General features: G+C 53.1%; 1 protein-coding gene across 1 annotated transcript; it reads right to left on the reverse strand.

Annotated features, from left to right (window-relative positions):
- Window positions 1-1599: 1599 nt before the first annotated feature.
- On the reverse strand, window positions 1600-10325 carry AEN (apoptosis enhancing nuclease). Its single transcript, XM_059180030.1, has 4 exons — window positions 10247-10325; window positions 5653-6257; window positions 3934-4134; window positions 1600-3490 (listed from the first exon to the last, which is right to left on the reverse strand). The coding sequence occupies exons 2-4, from the start codon at window positions 6190-6192 to the stop codon at window positions 3254-3256; spliced, it is 978 nt and encodes a 325-aa protein (XP_059036013.1). The 5' UTR covers window positions 6193-6257; window positions 10247-10325; the 3' UTR covers window positions 1600-3253.
- Between the last annotated feature and the right edge of the window lie 7169 nt (window positions 10326-17494).

Here is a 17494-nt window from a genome sequence, read left to right on the forward strand (position 1 = left end):
CACTTTGTGGTTTGCTGCAAGGCCCCCAGCACCTGGAGTCCTGTGGAACTTTTTTCACTGGTATTGGGGGCACTGAGGTTCGACACAGGCACCATGAAGCCCAGGGGAGGAAGCCCTGACCCCAGCCAGGTGGAGGGGAGGTTGGGGAGGGGCTGCTCCTAGAGGGGCTGCTTCTACGGTGTCATTGGTTCACCCTTTGGCCAGACCACACCACCCTGGCAATCTCAGGTCAGGCGACAGCAGGAAAGTGAGTCACTCAGGGCAAACATCTCAGCCTTATGAGACATGTGTCCTGTCGTCCTGTTGCAGTTGGCCTGCTTATGACTGTACAAAGTACAGAGGCTGCCATTGTGTGGCCCCAGGTACAGGGCACAGGCCGGGTGGCTGGTTCCTAACAGTGGGTCACCCCACTTCCTACAGGCACCCTGACTTTTGAATTCCTGTCCATTTGCCTCAGCTGGGCCTGTGCTCCGAAATGCGCATGTGTGAATTTCTCAATCCTGGGTGGCAGATGGTAGCGTCAGCAAACGTCAGCATCTTCGTGCGGGTCAAGCAGAATCACTACATTTTTAAAAAGATATAAACAGTAAAAATGAACTGTAGATCATAAACACGCCAAAAGAGGTCGAAATACTCGTTAGGGAAATGCAAATTAAAATCAGAATGAGCTGTCGCCCCACACCCACTAGGATACCCTACCAAGAAACCAAACCAAGTAATGAGTGTGGGTGAGGATGTGGAGAAATTGGAAAGCTTATGGGCTGCTGATGGGAACACAAACTGGTGTAGCCACTATGGAAGGCAGTATGGTGCTTCCTCCTAAACTTATAACACAGGACCACCACGTATGACCCAGCAGTCTCACTTCCAGGTCTACACCCACGGGAACCAAAAGGAGAATCCCAAAGACGCTGTACACCCACGTTCACACCAACACTGCTCATCGCCAAGCGGGGAAAGTAACCCCAGTGTTCACGGAGATCCACAAAATGGTCTATGTGTCCACATGACTATTCAGCCTTAAAAAAGAAGGAAATTCTGACACACACTAAACATGAATGAACTCTCAGGGCCATCTGCGAAGCGAAATAAGCAAATCCCAAGTGCTTGCGTTTGCATGTGTAAGTATGATTCTACTCGTGTGCAGTAGCTAGTCAAATCCAGAGAGACAGAAAGGAGAATGGTGGTGGCCAGGGGCTGGAGGGAGTGGGGAGTTCGTGTTTAATGAGCAGTTTTAGTTTTGCACGATGAAAAAGCTCAGGAGACTGGCAGCACACTCTATATATACTTAACGCCACTCAGAAACAGTTAAGATGGTAGCTGGCATTTTATGTGAATTTTATCACAATGAAAACTAAACATTTTCTTGAGAAGTGGGAACAGAGCTTCAGGACAAACAAACTTTGTGCTCCACAAATAAGACCGTTGTAAAATTTAAAAAAATAAATGACATGAATTCCATAGCTCTAAAATGTTGTCACATCCCAAAGCATCATCTGGAAAGCACCCCCCGCTTCAAAGGTCAAGGCACGCAGCAAGACCCCGCGCCCAGCACCGCCCTCCCACCCCAGCCTCAGAATTCAGAAAGGACCACTTCGCTTACTTTTCTAATCGCATTTTATTCCAGAACAAATGGTTTTACAACAAAGCTGACCTTAAACCCAGTACGTTTCCCCACTGGTAACAGTTTCATCTTCCTCCGGTCTGTAGCCCAAAGAATCGAAACTGCAGCCCGGCTGGGCTGGGACTTTGGCACCAGCTACAGACTTTGAAGGACTCCAGAACAAAGCGCTGGAGCCAGGCCAGCAGAGGTCAATGCCACTGCTGGCTCCCTGCCCCGCAGACAGGGAGGGAGCGGAGGACAGGCAACCTGGAAGTAGTGTGGTTTCAGTAGTGTCTCTCAGCTCCTGGCCCTGCTGCTTCGATCAGACTGACATAAAAATCACTGTCATTTCCTGCACGCAGAGAGGGGGAAGCTGAGCATATACCAGTCACCCAGCCGCAGGGAGCAGTGAGGACCCGGCACCTGCACGCTGTGTCCTCAGCCCGCCCCTGCTGGGGCAGCCAAGCGTCAAGCCGTCTCAATCCCGGGGGGGGGGGGCTCAGGCGTTCCCCAGAAGAGGCTGAAAGGGAGCCAGGCACCATGCTGAGCACTGGGCACTTGGCCCCCAGGACAACCCTATGAGGTAGGCTACGGCATTAGCCCCATTTTACAGAGGAGGAAATGGGCTCAAGGGTGAGGTCTCATATTCGTTCAAGGTCCCAAAGCTATTAAGTGGCAAGCAAAGATGGGGTTCAAAGGTCAGTGTGGACCTGAGCTCTTGCTTAACCTCAATACTCCCAAACTGCCCTTTGGGAAAGAAGGCAAGAGGGGTGGCAGATGAGATCCTGACAGACAGCTCTGGCAAGCTGTAGGCAATCCGATGACCACAATGTCTGTGGATCCAAGTGCCCGAGGGGACACATGCACTCGGCCCCCCTACACACTGGGTAGGGGGTCCCACACGGGTCCCAGAACTCAGACTGCTGTGCTGTTTCTCAGGCTTGTGCTTAAGAGAGCCTCCTGCCTGAGTCGGGTCAAAATGAATACACCAGCGTCTCCACCCAAAGCTTTCCTGCTTCCCCCCGCCCTCGGAACAGAGCCTGGTGACTCCTGGTACCAGCTCCCCAAGCGTCTGGAGGGGCCCTGCTGGTCTGTCACAGCCCAGCACTAAGGTCCTACTGTGGCGCCAGCCCAAGTTCTAGTTCGGAGAGAAAGGAAAGGAACGTCCCGTAGAGTGGCCTTAATTCTATAGGCTCAGGGCGCATTTGTTCTGAATCTGACAATGCCCGTGGAGGAAGAGGCGAGACAAGGACAGTAAGAGAAGAGAGCTGTACCCCAAGTCACTGGGCTCACACCCCAGGGAGAAGACATCACCCTGAGATAGCACAGCACGGGGGTGCTATCCACCCATGGGGGCAGGGTGACAGCTGGGATGGTCTGTTGGCGTGCGTCCTCCCCCAGCTGGGTCCCTGCGCACCTGACATTTTCATAGTGTCTATAAAGTGCCATTAGCAGGCCACAGGGGTGGGGTTAAGTGCCCACAACAGCCTTGGACGGAGGGAGCCGAGAGGACAGATGGTCCCAGCTCCCCGGACCCCGGCAGCAGGCTAGCCGCACCCTGCCCTACCCGGGACGACGTGCCCAGGGCTCTCCTGGCCCCTCCGTGCTCCCCACGCTCCATTCAGAGGCCACCTGGGAGCCTCTCCTGCCTCACTCCCTTCTGTCCTGTGGCTCCCCCGTTCCTCCACAGGTGCCCTGGGCCAGGTCCTCGGGCCAGTACTGGTCCTCCATGTACTGCTCCACGTCCGTGCTGCTGTCCGGGTCCCGGTCCTCGGGACGGGGCGGGAGGCTGCCGGCCTGCCGCCGCTCCCACTGCGCCTCCACCAGCCGGTACAGCTCCATGGCCGTCGTGGCGTCTTCCACCGACGAGTGCCCGTGCTGGCCGACCTGCGGGCGACAGCCCTTGTCACCGCCCATGGTCCCAGCTCTGCTGCCGACCGCAAACACGTCCTCTCGGAATAAGTATGTGAGGTTTGGGACATAGGGTACCTGGGAGCTACTCAGGAAAGCGAATGTTACTGGCCGCCCCCGAGGAAGGCCCCGGCTCTCGGGCTGCCACAGGTGGGCTCTACGTGGCACGCATGGACAAAGCCAGGAACTGCGTGGGGGACAGGTCTGAAAAGCCCAGCCCGCAAGCCTGTGGCCGGTTGTCACAATCCACTGGGGACGAGGGTTGGTGGAGAAGACACCCAGGGTGGCCTGTACATGCGGGACAGTTACCAGGACCCCTGCACAGTGGAGAGGGAGAAGGACTAGCAGCGTGGAGGCTCAGCCACTGCCCAGCCCGGGGTCCCTCCTCGCACCAGCCCTCTGCCACCCGCCCCACGCACCTGGATCTTCTTGTGTAGCAGCTGCAGGGCCAGGTCCTTCAGAGAGACCCGGGTGCGAGTGTGGAGGCCGGGCTGCTGCAGGAGGCTGGGCACGTAAGTGGTGTCGCGGGTCTGGCTCCGAGGGTGCACGTACTTGAGGGCCTGGAAGTCATTGTGGAGCGCGTGCCCCACCACCACCTTGCCCTTCAGGAGCCTGAGGATCTGTGAGCGGACAGAGGACAGGGGAAGGCCCCACTGTCTAGGAGGCCCAGGCCACATGCTGCTGCCCTGACCACAGGGGTGTGGATCCCTGCAAAGGGGGGGCGGCGTGGGGAGGGGATACCCGAGCCCCACGCTCAGCCACACTGCCTTGAGTCCGAAGCCCAGCAGTTGGACCTGCTACACCCCGCGACCCAAGTCAGCCCTCTTAGCCAGCAGAAGAGCGCTCTCCATGGGGTGGCTGCAGGCACGCAAGAAATCACGCGCGGAGTGGGTCTCCTAGCAGAGTCAACACAAGCGACTGTGTCCTGCTGGCGCCCGCCCTCCTCTCTCAGCCCGGGAGACCTCCCCACCCAACTGTCTCGTGGCCCGGCTCAGCTCCCACACCAGGAGGCCTCCCCAGCACTGCCCCAGTGACAAGAGGACCCTGTAGCCCTCTCCCGCAGTGGAGCAGACTGCAGCGCTGGCACGGTCTCCCCGCCAGCCCTCCGAGTCAGCTCAGCGTAAATGCCAGCGACCATGTCTGCTTGGACTAGTGACGCCGCTCAGTGAAAGTTTAGCACACAGGAGGTGATCGACAGAGACCCGCTGGCTAGCGTCTGTGGAACTGCGACGGGCCCTGGGGATTAGCCGAAAGCAGCAGCAGACACAGGCCCTCTCCCCAGGATTCTATCCCTCTGCCTCTCAGCCGTGCAGGACTCCACTTCCCAGCCTGGAAACCTTCGCTCTCTGGCACAGTGCTCAGCAGTTGCACTGTGTGTGTCTCTCTTCCCTGCCTGCAGCCTCCTCGGGCCCCAGGGAGGCCACATCCAGAGCCCCAGGCCTGCAACAGCCTCCAGCCCTCAGCAACGAGCCTGGCTCTCCCGATCACCTGCCGTGGGCTCCCGTGGAGTGCTTCTGCCGGCCGTGTCCGGCTTATCACTAAACCCAGCTTGCAGAGCAGAGGAAGAAGGTGCCATTTAGACTTCCGAGGTGGGGACACGCCACCACACTCCAGTCACACCCCCCCTAACAAGCACATGGTGGGAAGGAATCAAGCACACTCTGTATGGGCTGGGCTGGAGCTGGCAAGACTCAGTTCCGTTCCCAGAGCCCCACCAACCAGGCCAAGGGAGGCACCGAGGAGCTGAAGGGTTGGCCGCAGGCCTCCTGCCCTGCTGCAGCTATTCCCAAGCGACACGCTTGTGCATCATCTCCAAACTCTGGGAAAAACACGCTTAGGCCATGTCTCATGTGAAAAAGGAGGACACAAGAGCACGTGTACCAGTATTTCCCAAATTCACCGAATCCCAAGAATAACCCAGAAACATTAAGCAGTTCTACGGTAATGCTTATTTGGAAAATACGTGTTCCAACACAACTGATCTATGAGGACACCATTTGCGAATAATGCAAAATTTCACCTTTCCCTATGCATGATTCTGCCTCTGAGAAACATTTTAGTGAGTGAAGAAAACTGCACCCAGGGCTGCCCTTCCCTGGCCATCACGTACCCATAGAAGCCCCCGCCTCTGCACTCACCTCTTTCTGGGCCACCTGGAAGGGGATGGCCTTGCGCATGTGCTGCCGAGTGATGCCACTCCAGCGCGTACGGTAGTCCACGATGGGCATCTCCGGCCGGACGTACTTGTCATAGAGGACATCACCGTGGTAACTCACCACAGAGCAGCGGGCCAGCTCGCTCACCCGCCCTCGGGGTCCCGTGCCCACCATCTCGCAGTCGATAGCCACGCACTTGCTGGGCCAGGGCCCCGCGGATTCCCTGGGGGTGGGCTTCCTGCTCCATGAAGCACCTCCTGATTCATTCCTTGGACGCTGCGTCCCGCCGCTGGTGCCTTCAGGGCCCGGCAGTGCCCCCGACGGCGTTGGCAGTGGGGAGGACCGCGGCTCTGGGGACATGTTCAGCAGCCCCTGCTCCTGCAGCAGCGCCTTCCGGGCCATGAATCGCTGGTGCTGTCGGCTCTTCCTCTTATGCTTCCTCCGAAGCGCATCCTTGGCCTGCAGGCTAGCCAGGGAAGGGCACAGGCACTGCACAGAATCAGGGCCTTCCCGGGGTACCATCCCAGTGGGCTCAGAGCTCGGGGGCAAGTGCGGTCTGGGGAGTGATCTGCCAGCAGGGCGGCGCTCTGCAGAGGGAACACACAAGGCAGAGAGGCAGGGTGAGAGGGGGTGTTGGGGAGAGGTGCGCCCGGCTGGCCCCACAGCACTCACTGCCACGCCATTCTAGAGCCCTACTCTTTGTCTTGGGCTTGCCCATGGAGTCCAGGACCCTGCTGAATCATCACCGCACTCAGTCAAGCCCCCAGGGGAAAATCTGTTTACATGGAATCACTAAATAGTCCCCAAATCCTGAACAAGTATGATTATCCTCATCTCCCAGGTGAGCACAGAGGTTAAGTAACCTGCTCAGGTAGGAAGACACAAGAGCTGACATGAACCCAGAATCCACCGTCTCAGCCTCCAGGCCACAGCTCACCTCCAGGTGCAGGAAAATCAACATATTTTAGAGAGGCACAGATACGGGAAAATAAAGGTTACAGAACCAGAGTGTGTGTGTGTGTATACATATACACACATACAAATATATACAGACACACATACAAAATTCCATTTTTAAGTTTTTAAAATTTAAGTAATTTCGAGACCCAGTGTGGGGCTCAAACTCATAATCCAGAGATCAGGAGTCAGACCCTCCGGCGGGGCAACACAATCCCAGTTTTTTAAAAAAGAATCCTTTGTGAAAGGACAGACCCTCAGAAACTGGAGAAAAAAATTCAAAAGGGGCTCACAATAGTTGTGTGTTTTGGGTATGCGTTGACCAAAATAAGGTAATTGACTAAGGGACTTTCTACTTCACTCATCACAACCGCATCTAGAGTTTTCAGTAGCCGGGCATGTGGCTAAGTCACCACAGACTGCAGGCAGAGGGACACCGGGAAATCTGCTCAGCTGCCAGAAAGGAGAAACAGAGAAGGGAGTGTGTGCAGCTCCCTCCATCACTGAACACTGGAAATGTCCAGAATCTGGGTGGGTTTGCGAATCCCACGCAACAAAGCCAGCGGCTTCCCAAGAGCGAGGCGAGGGGCTTGGAAAGCGTCACTCACTTGCTGAGTCAGCTGGTGCGTATGCAGCAGCCCAGGAAACCAGGACTTCCCAATGGGCAGAGTGGGCTTTCCCTGGGCTCTTTGGAAGTTACCTGACCTGCTACACTTCTCCTTCCTCGCATGAGAAATGGCCCTCCCACCGCCTTTCCTGCGGAAGACGAGACCATACAACACACGCGCGCTCTGCAAACATTACATACAGCAGGGGCTCAATAACTACTCGCCCCCTCTTCCCCAGAGAGGCTAAGACTCTCCTCAGGTCAGTAACCAGTTCTTCCCAGGCAAAAGGTGCCTGGGCCCAGGACTCGCTGCCCCTCCCAAACCACAGGCCTGCCCCTTCACACACCTCTGCTCCAGACTACACCCTCCGGCAAGCCCTGCGGGGACAAGCCTTTATCCCACCAGGTGCTGAGCACAGACTGACAAGGGCGGATCCTGGACTCCAAGCAGCTTAGCTTCCACGCAGAGACAGAAACAAAGCACAGGGAGTGTGCAGGGCTGGGTCAGAAGTAAAAGGGGAGCAGGACAGGCTGGAGGAGATTAAATCAGCGTGAAGAAGCAGTAACCCTCCAGCTGACAGGGAGGGGAACTGGTGGCCACATGAGGGGCAAAGGCTGGAAAGAGAAGGAACCCAGGGCTGAGGGAGAGGGGCCCACCGGAAGCTTGATGCCGCTGCGGTGCAAAAAGCACGAGGTGGGTCCCGGCCAGAGGAACTGTCCCTCCCCCCTTTTTACCACTTAACCTTCTGTCCCCACTCTGGGAAGGCCACCACACACCTTGGTGGTCCTCCCCTAAGCCCTTGAGTGGGGATCCCCAGACTGATCTCTGCTGATCACATGAGGGAGTCCCAGAGCACCGACGGGAGTCACTGACTTCCTAACCCCAGACAGTGACAATCTAGATGGGGAGCAAAGAAAATTCACCCCTCCAGGCCTGACGGCACAACCACAGAGGAACTCACTGCGCTTGACGACAGTTACAGAGCACCAACCTCTCAGCGCTCTGAAGGTGGGGACCCAGACATGTGTGTCTTGTGTCTTTGTCCCACCCCCAACAGCCCGCCCGGACCGGCATCAAGCAGGTCCTCTTCAGAGGCGTGTGAAGGGAGCTGAAGCCGGGGCTGCTACCTGTCGGACTGTGGGGAGGGCAGAGCTGGAGGTGACGGGGAATTGAGGGAACTCTGCACGCGGAAAGGAGGCCATCAGACTCTCATGAGAGGGTGCTCCAGATGGGAGCAGTGACCTCAGGACAGACTCAGCAGTCCGAGTACTGGACAGACAGAAATGCCAGGTTAGTGAAAGGTGGCGGTGGAGGGACCTGTTGAAGGGTGTCGGGAAGACCTGCCAGGAGCGCAGGAAGGAAAGGGCCATCAGAGAACTTGCAGACACCAAGCCCACGAGGCAAAGCGTCCGCACTGTGAACGGGCAAGGAGGCTGGTGGAAGAAGCCGCTGGAGAAGGAGGTCGTTCGTGGGTGAGGAGACAGGGTGGAGGGAACGGTGAGAGACCACTGCTTCTGGAAGGCGGCGAGAGTCTGGGCATAATCCAGCGCTGGAGAGGACTCTGACCAGCAGGGGCAGAGACGAAGAGGCGAGGGGAGGAGCTACTGGGTGATGCCAGGCTTGGTGACCCATCCTGACTCATCCACTCCCCAAGAGGCCTTCTCCCTTTTAATAGTGTGCGTAACTATAATCAACATCCTCCTCGGGGCAGGGCACATATTAGAGCTGACGCGCACAGAACCTCCGTTTGCCCCAGCCCAGCAATGGGGAGAACAGGGCCCCTTCCCTTCTCTGCGAGGGCTCCGGGCCCGGCAGGTCAGGAGCTGAGCCCAGCGCAGGGCCGGTGGCCTCCCTGACCCCGCTGGCAAGATTTCAAAGCCAGAAGTGAAGCTCCCTGAGAAAAAGTGGCCTCGGGTTTCGAGACAATGAAAGCAAGTCCTCTTCTACAGGCCCTGACCCTGCCCACACGTCAGAACCGGCCATTAATCATCTAGGACACGTCTGGCCCGTCCTGGGCCCCAGGAAGGAGCTCAGCCAGGTCGGAGAGAAGTTTGGCTCAAGTAACACAACAGCTTCCATAAGGACACGCTCAAATCTCCCTCCAGCCCCGAACCAGCTCCCTAGGGATCAGCAGCCACTGGGCCTCCCCGTGGGGGCTGGTGGCCTAAGGCAAGGACTCCAGCAGCAGAGTCCCCAGAGGACCCCCGAAGTCACAGTCGCCGGCGGTGGCAGGGTTACCCGCGGGATCCGGGAGGCAGCAGGTGGTTGAAGGCCCCCTTCTTGGGGCCCGGGCCCTAAACGCTAGATGGCCTGGACCAAGTCACCATCCCCTGACCACAAAACGAGGGTTAATTAAAACCAAGGGTGAGGCGAGGTTTGGGGGTCCCCCCCCTAAAGCAGTTAGAACGTCTGTTTAAAACGCCCCGATCCTCGGGCCTACCCGCCCCCCGACGCCGTCCTAACTGCCATTTTGGGGAACGGGAGCTGAGAAGCTGCATTTTGCAGAGCGCACGACCCCACCCCCCCGAGCCGTGGTACCAACTGGCGCCCGAATTTAAGAAAGCCGGGCTCGCTGCGATCCCCCCACCCCGCGAGGTACTGGAAGTTCCGGGCAAGGCAAGGAGAGCCCAGCAGCCCCGCGCGATCTCCCCCCGCCGCCCGCGCTCCCCAAGGAGCGCCGCGGGGGAGACCGGGCCTCAGCCCGGTAGGGACTCGGGCGGTGGTCAATCGCTGGCCGCAGCGGCCGGGCCGAGTCCGCCAGGCCGAGCCCCAGCGCCCAGCGCCCAGCGCCGCCCCCGCAGGCCTCAGAACCCCGAGCAGGGCGGGGACGCGGCACAGGCGGCACCCGGGGCCGGGCCTGCACACCCGCGGGCCCCGAGAGCCGCTCGGCCTGGTCCCCGGGGCCCCCTCACCCGGGCCGGAGGCGGACACCGCGCGCGGACCCCGGGGCCGGGGAGACGCCGCGCCAGCCCTCCCGAGCCCGCCGACCCCAGCAGGGTCCCCCAGATCACCTGAGGCGCCGCGCGTGTCCTCCCGCCCGCACGTGGTGTCCAAGCAGCCCGCAGCTCCCACATGCCCGGGCAAGCCCCGCTCCGGCTGCCTGCCCATTGGCTCGCCGATCCGCAGCGCCCGCCTAACGCTTCTTCTGATTGGCTGGGAGTCTGGCTCGCGGCGGATAGGTGCAGGACAGCAGAAAGGGCGGGGACTCCTAAAGGGGTGTGGTTTGTGCCGGGAGCCGAGCCAACCCGGGAGAAATTTTAAGCCAACCCCAAGGGAACGTGTCTCCTGTGTCCCGTTCCCCTGTGTGTCCCTCCAACCCCAATCCACCCCTCTCCCTGGGTCGGGATGTGGCCTCCTACGAGTTGTGTGCAGCTAAACGCGGAAGGGCTTACAGAAGACACACCCACATTTGCAGAATGGGGATTAATAAATAGTGCCTACCTCCTCTCTGTTGTGGGGATTCAGAGAAATAATGTGCATGAGGGGTACTAAAGAAAGATTTTTAAAGTCAGGTTTGCTCCTTCAGCGCTAGTCTCTCATTTATCCCTTTGCAATAACTTTCTTCCCTAGTATGAAGTTCCTACTGTGGGCTCAGCAGAGTAAACACAGTCCTTCAGTCTTCAGTTGCTCAAGGTCTGGCTGGGCAACAGATAAATCACTGAGACATGCATCATAACAATAATAAACAGTTCACATTTATTATGTGAGCATCACTGTGTGCAAAGGTGACATATGTATGTAATCTGCACAAGAACCCTGTGAAATACGTACTATTATTATTTCTGTCTTACAGTTAAGGAAATTGACACTAAAAGAAATTAAGAAGAAACAAGCTAAGATCCAAAGACCCTTACCAAAGCGGTCTGAGTCCTCCTAGCTCCCTCTTGCAAGTAGAGGGCATAGGAAAGGTACCCAGAAGGCCAGGGGTACCTGCATCCAGGAATCTGCTACTTCTGACTGGAATTTAGACTTGAGGGAAGCAGGACAAAAGACAGGCCACTAGAGAGATGAAGTCCTTTTGCTCAGACTTCTGATGGCTTTGGGGAGCTAGGAGGAGTTTAATCCCAGCTGGTTCATTTGCTTTTGGCTGCCCAGCAGGGAAGAATGGGCTAGGTCTGGAGGAAGAGGGATTGGGGGTGATGGCGGACGTTCAGGCAAGATAAGATCCTGGGGGTCAGCATGGTGGAGAGGATGGTACCGATTCCAGAGCTCCTTAGGAGACAAGAGCGATGGGACAGAGAGTGGTAGAGAAGAGGACACAAGGTCTTCAGACACGGACATTCTGTGAGAGATAGAACTCTGGGGGCAAGGAGTATTTTCAGGGACTCAGTATCCAGATCCTCTACTCCCATGAGGCTGGACCTGAGCACAAGCGTGGAGTCCTTGAGGTTCAGCCTTCTTCTCCCCTTTTATAACGAGCTCCGCTTTTATAACAAGTTTCCAGCTTTACAAAGGAAAGTCTCATGCACACACTCGTGCTGAATCTTGCCCCTGCTGCTTCACCTGGAGAAATAATAGCATCCATGGGATGCCTGGGTGGCTCAGTGGGTTAAGCTTCTGCCTTCAGCTCTGGTCATGATCTCAGGGTCCTAGGGTCAAGCCCCGAATTGGGCTCTCTGCTCAGCAGGGAGCCTGCTTCCCCCTTCTCCGCCTACTTGTGATCTCTCTGTCAAATAAATAAAATTTTTTTTAAAAACCTAAAAAAAAAAAAAAAGAAGAAGAAATTATAGTGCCAGGGAGGAAAAACAAGAAGGCAGCTCTGAAGCTTTTATTTATTTGACAGAGAGAGATCACAAATAGGCAGAGAGGCCAGCAGAGGGAGAGAGGGAAGCAGGCCTCACGCTGAGCATAAAGGCTGAGCTCCATCCCAGGACCCTGGGATCATGACCTGAGCAAAGGCAGAGGCTTAACCCACTGAGCCACCCAGGTGTCCCAAGAAGGCAGTTCTAAATATTTTATTACTGATGAGTGGGCAAAAAACTCACTCCTAAGTCAGATGGTTTCTGATTTACTTTCCCTGTGATCCAAGGAGGATTTAATCATGTTGTCAGCTAATAGGTCATTTAAAATATATATTTTTTGAGAATGAGTAATTATCAGGAATTAAAAGAACTGAGAAACACTGACAGAATAAACAACCTCCTTCCACTTCTATCTGCTTTTCATGTGGACAATGTTTATCAGGGCTTACAAAAGGCCCAAACTCTGTCTCGTTCCTGGAAAAATTAAAATTCATCCCTGGACCTACAAACTCATTGGAAAAATAACTGGCTCCACCTACCTTCTTAAGAGACATATTTTCAATGGTGCTGCTTCTTTTTTTTTTTTTTTTTAAAGATTTTATTTATGTATTTGACAGACAGAGATCACAAGTAGGGAGAGGCAGGCAGAGAGAGAGGAAGGGAAGCAGGCTCCCGGCCGAGCAGAGAGCCCGATGCGGGGCTCGATCCCAAGACCCTGGGATCATGACCTAGGGTGAAGGCAGAGGCTTAACCCACTGAGCCACCCAGGCGCCCCTTCAACAGTGCTTCTAATGAAAACTGACTTTTTATGTTTAAAGAGGCTCTCTCCTGTAATGAAATACTACCTATTTGTTATTTGATCACTTGTACTGAAAACGCAACAATATCTCATTTAGGAGAGAAAAATGAACACCTAGAACTTGATGGGTCACAGAACACTTTTTTAGAGTTAAGGAGATCAAAATTTATGTACACAATTTTGTGACAGAAAGGTATGATTGGCGGCTCCAGAAAATACTGCCAAGCATGAAAACTTTTTAGGTTGGGATTAGCTCCATAGCAGCTGAATGGAAATAGAAGTTTAAGAAGGAAAAAGAATGTTGCATATAATGTAAAGGAAAAATGGATCTGGATTTAGTAAGGAGAGACGTTATTTGAAATGATTTTGGGGGGCAGGGTGGGGGCAGGGGAGAACTATAGTCCTGGGGGAGGGTTCTGACCAGAAGGTGCCCCCCACACCTGACACTGAGGCGAAAATGGCTTTTTTTTTTTTAAATATTTTTTATTTATTTATTTGACAGACAGAGATCACCAGTAGGCAAAGAGGCAGGCAGAGAGAGAAGGAGGAAACAGGCTCCCCGAGGAGGAGAGAGCTCGATGTGGGGTTCGATCCCAGGACCCTGGGATCATGACCTGAGCCAAAGGCAGAGGCTTTAACCCACTGAGCCACCCAGGCGCCCCCAAAATGGCTTTCTTTTATGGGGAGGAGTAGACAAGGCTAGAAAGAATGGGGATGGGGAGGAGGGATGGACAGGAGTGGCCTAATCCAAGATCCAGATGGTAGGTCTTAGAACAGTTGGGAAATTGTTTTCCTCTGAGGCCTGTTCTCTGGAGGGGTCATTAAGGAGGAATTGCAAACTGGCTCTGACTGAGGATGGCCATAGTTGAAGACCCTAGAGAAGGAAGAGAAGCTTAGCCAAAGTTTGGTTAACAAGCATTTTGTTCTGATTGACCAGTGTGCCAGGCAATTCGGCTAAATCACTGAGGAGTCGAGGAATGGACATTTGGAGTGTCTGCCTTGCCTCATTCAAGGTAAACTAAGGGGGAAGCCATGAGTCTTACCTCAGTCAAATGAGACAGGATGTTTCTTTGAAGTAAGTCCTTTCCAGAACACAAGAGAATTCGAGAATTTCTTAACCATTGCTTTTTTCCAGGGGCACAGGACTCAGGTAAAACTCAATATTGTCAGTAAGAGTTTTTCATAAGCAAATTGCTATGATATTTAGACTTCACTGCATTCATTTAAGCACACTTTTAAAAAACAAGATATCAATATTTACAATACATCCTTTATAACTACACACAATGATGGTTAAAAATATTATCAAGTAGGGGGGCACCTGGGTGGCTCAGTCAGTTGAGAATCAACTCTCAGTTTTGACTCAGGTCATGATCTCAGGGTTGTGAGATGAGCCATGCTAGGCCTGGAGCCTGCTTAAGATTCTCTCTTTCTGGGGCACATGGGTGGCTCAGGGAGTTAAACCTCGGCCTTCAGCTCAAGAGCCTAGCCCCTCATTGGGCTCTCTGCTCGGCAGAGAGCCTGCTTCCTCCCCTCTCTCTGCCTCCCTCTCTTCCTACTTGTGATCTCTCTTTCTCTGTGTCAAAAAAATAAATAAATAAAACCGTTTTTAAAAAAAGATTCTCTCTTTCCGTCTCCCTTGCTCCCACTTGAGCACTCTCTCTCTCAAAAATAAATAAATGTTAAAATATATATATTATCAAGCAGGGGAAGCTGACTGACTCAGTCAGTGGAACATGCAACTCTTGATCTTGGGGTTGTGAGTTCAAGCCCCATGCTGGGTGTAGAGATCACTTAAAAAAAATAAAATTTATATATATATATATATATATATATATATATATATAAATTTATATATATATAATTTACACATATACTTATATATAAATTATATATATATGCAAACACATATATAGTATATATAAGTAAATATATAAAATTAATAATTATAAAGGTATATTCCTATAAAATATAATATAAAATTATAAGTTATAAAATATAAAATATTATAAACAATGTAATAATATGTGAATATATATTTATATTTTATATTTATTAATCAAGCAAATTATATATAAAATCGAGCAAAGAAGTTGATAGTCCCCAGATAGACAACACAGATGGCCTAATGCTGGCATCTTGACTGTGAATGGCAATATCCCCAGACCCACCTTACGGACCTCACCCTCCCATTCTTGGAGTGAAAATATCAGAAAAATAAAAAGCCCCAGAGGCTGCAGCTTCTATATAGCAAAATTCCTTTGAGCTGGGCTTGGTGGGAGTAAGCCCACTAACCCCAGTCCTGTCACTATGGACCGCACCCCTTCCCCCACTTCCACCTCCACCTTCCCAATCCTGCAGCATTTGACACATAGGACTTAATGGGCGTTGCATTTATAAATCATCATTGCCACGGTCAAAGCATCATTCTGCCTGCCTGTGTACCTGTTCTGAGGACTATTTAGGATGCTGTAGGATTGACATGCTGCTGGGCCAGGTGCAGACTTGAAAGGGGGTGTCAGTCTGGTCATTTTTCAGACCAGTCGTTCTCTAAGTGTGGTCCAGGGGACTGGTTAGACCTACTGAAGCAGAAATCCAGAGGGTTGGGGCACAGCAACCCGTTTTAATGAGCTGACCGACCGCTTTTGTGTTCATGTTCAAGTTTCAGAGTCCTTGTTCGGAGCATATGAACCTGACGAAACTCTGGGAACCAAATGAAAATAATTTGCTCGTTTTACTCAAGCAGATTCCCTCTGGATAGTACTCTTGATCCAACAGTGACTTTGGACTTGCCCAAACACAGCCTGTCACCAAGACATTCAGGGTACCTTCATACCTTCCCTCAACTTCTGAGAACTTCTGGGATTCTTAAACACGGGTTAAGACTCACGTGATCGATTTTCTTTCTTTCTTTCTTTTTTTTTTTTTTTTTAATGAAAAAGTCGTGGGGGGGAATGTTTCAGGGGAATTGTATCCTCCGCGGTTGCTGGTTCCATTCTAGGCTAGGAAATTTCTTCACGTATAAAATTAACCCTTGGGGTGCCAGGGTAGCTCAGTGGGTTAAGCATCTGCCTTCAGCTCAGGTCATGATCCCAGGGTTCTGGGATTGGGCTCTCTGCTCAGCAGGGAGACTGCTTCTCCCTCTCCTTCTCCTTGTGCCTGCTGGAGCTCGCTCTCTCTCTGTCTTTCAAATAAATAAATAAAATCTTAAAGAAAAGTTAACCCTTACATTTGTGGTCTTCAGTCTCGGCTGAACATTGGAATCTCCTGCAGAGCTTTAAGAAATACCAATGCTTGGTCACACCCCCAAAGTTCTAATTTAACTGTTCTAGAGAGAGAACTGAACATGCAAAATTTTTGTTTTAAATTTGATGGGGGTGGTGCCTGGGTGGCTCAGTTGGTTAAGCGACTGCCTTTCTCTCAGGTTATGATCCTGGAGACCCAGGAGCGAATCCCCCATCCGGCTCCCTGCTCAGCAGGGAGTCTGCTTTTCCCTCTGACCCTCCCCCTTCTCATGCTCTCTATCTCTCATTCTCACTCTCTCTCTCTCTCTCAAATAAATAAATAAAATCTTTAAAAAAATGGTTCACTGGTTTAAATAAATAAATAAATAAAGTTGAGAGATCACAAGTAGGCAGAGAAGCAGACAGTGCGGGAAGCAGGCTCTCCGCCAAGCAGAGATCCCGGGGAGTGGGATCATGACCCAAGCCGAAGGCAGAAAGGCTTTAACCCACTGAGCCACCCAGGCGCCCCTGCAGATTTTTGTAAGGCTCACCCTTAGGGATTCCAGTGTGTGGACAAGACAGAGAATCTCCGCTAAAGCGCAGCTACCTATAGAGCCCGGAAGAGGGCGCTGCGTCCCTGCTCATCCGGGGAACCAGATGTGCTCGCTGGAAACGGGGCTGGCTGCTGGTCCCCGAAATAGGGGATCCGTGCAGTTAAGGAAAGGGGACCCAGATGTCCTTACCCTTGGATCACCAACCCTTTTATGTTCTGAGACACCTTGGAAGTTACATGAAGAAGTAGTGAGCTGTCTGTTTTGCTGAACGACCTAGAGGTAAGTCACACACCTTCTCTGATCCTTGATTTCTACTTAACAAAACAAAACAGGGTGGTGGTGGGGAGGGAGGGGGGAATCTATGACCTATATTCATTTTTTCAATATATATGGAGCCTCCTGAAATGGACAAGATACTGATCTGGGGAAGGGAAAGATAAACATCTGAATGGGATAAAACTACCGCACTGGGGAGACCATATGAGGGAGATGGTAGTTCTCACGTGTTCCTACTTCAGGAAAGGGGACCTGTGGCTGCCCAGGTCGGGGAAGAGAAAAACCATGAAAGAGGAGACAAAGAGTCTACTACTGAGTATTTACCTATGCCGTTCTGTAGGACGACTCTTCTCTCGCTAAATTATCATTAACAACCTAAGCATGGTAGTTGTGATCAAGTCCATTTCATAAGTGAGGCTCTGAGGCTCCGAGATGTGAAGTGACTGGCTCGAAGTCACACAGCCAGTGAATGGTGGAGCCAGGATTAGAACTGGGGTGTCTGACTTCAGGGAGTGCCTCCTAGCTCCCCCTGTCTACATTCTGCTACATACCAGCAAGGGCTCCCCTACCCATCTCTCAACCCAGCAGCGCACCCCACTTTGCTCCCCAGATGTTAGTTTTCCTGAGGCGGGGCCTCTCCCCCTTCTGTCTTCACACCAGGCCT

The sequence above is a fragment of the Mustela lutreola genome, chromosome 7, assembly GCF_030435805.1.
Source record: "Mustela lutreola isolate mMusLut2 chromosome 7, mMusLut2.pri, whole genome shotgun sequence".
Lineage (NCBI taxonomy): Eukaryota > Metazoa > Chordata > Mammalia > Carnivora > Mustelidae > Mustela > Mustela lutreola.

Coding starts and splice junctions, on each gene's coding strand:
- AEN (XM_059180030.1), bottom strand. CDS start 6,192: ATGGTACCCCGGGAAGGCCCTGATTCTGTGCAGTGCCTGTGCCCTTCC. Junction 4,135..5,652: donor TCCAGGTGGCCCAGAAAGAG/GTGAGTGCAGAG, acceptor GTCCGCTCACAG/ATCCTCAGGCTCCTGAAGGG. Junction 3,491..3,933: donor TGCTACACAAGAAGATCCAG/GTGCGTGGGGCG, acceptor TGTCGCCCGCAG/GTCGGCCAGCACGGGCACTC.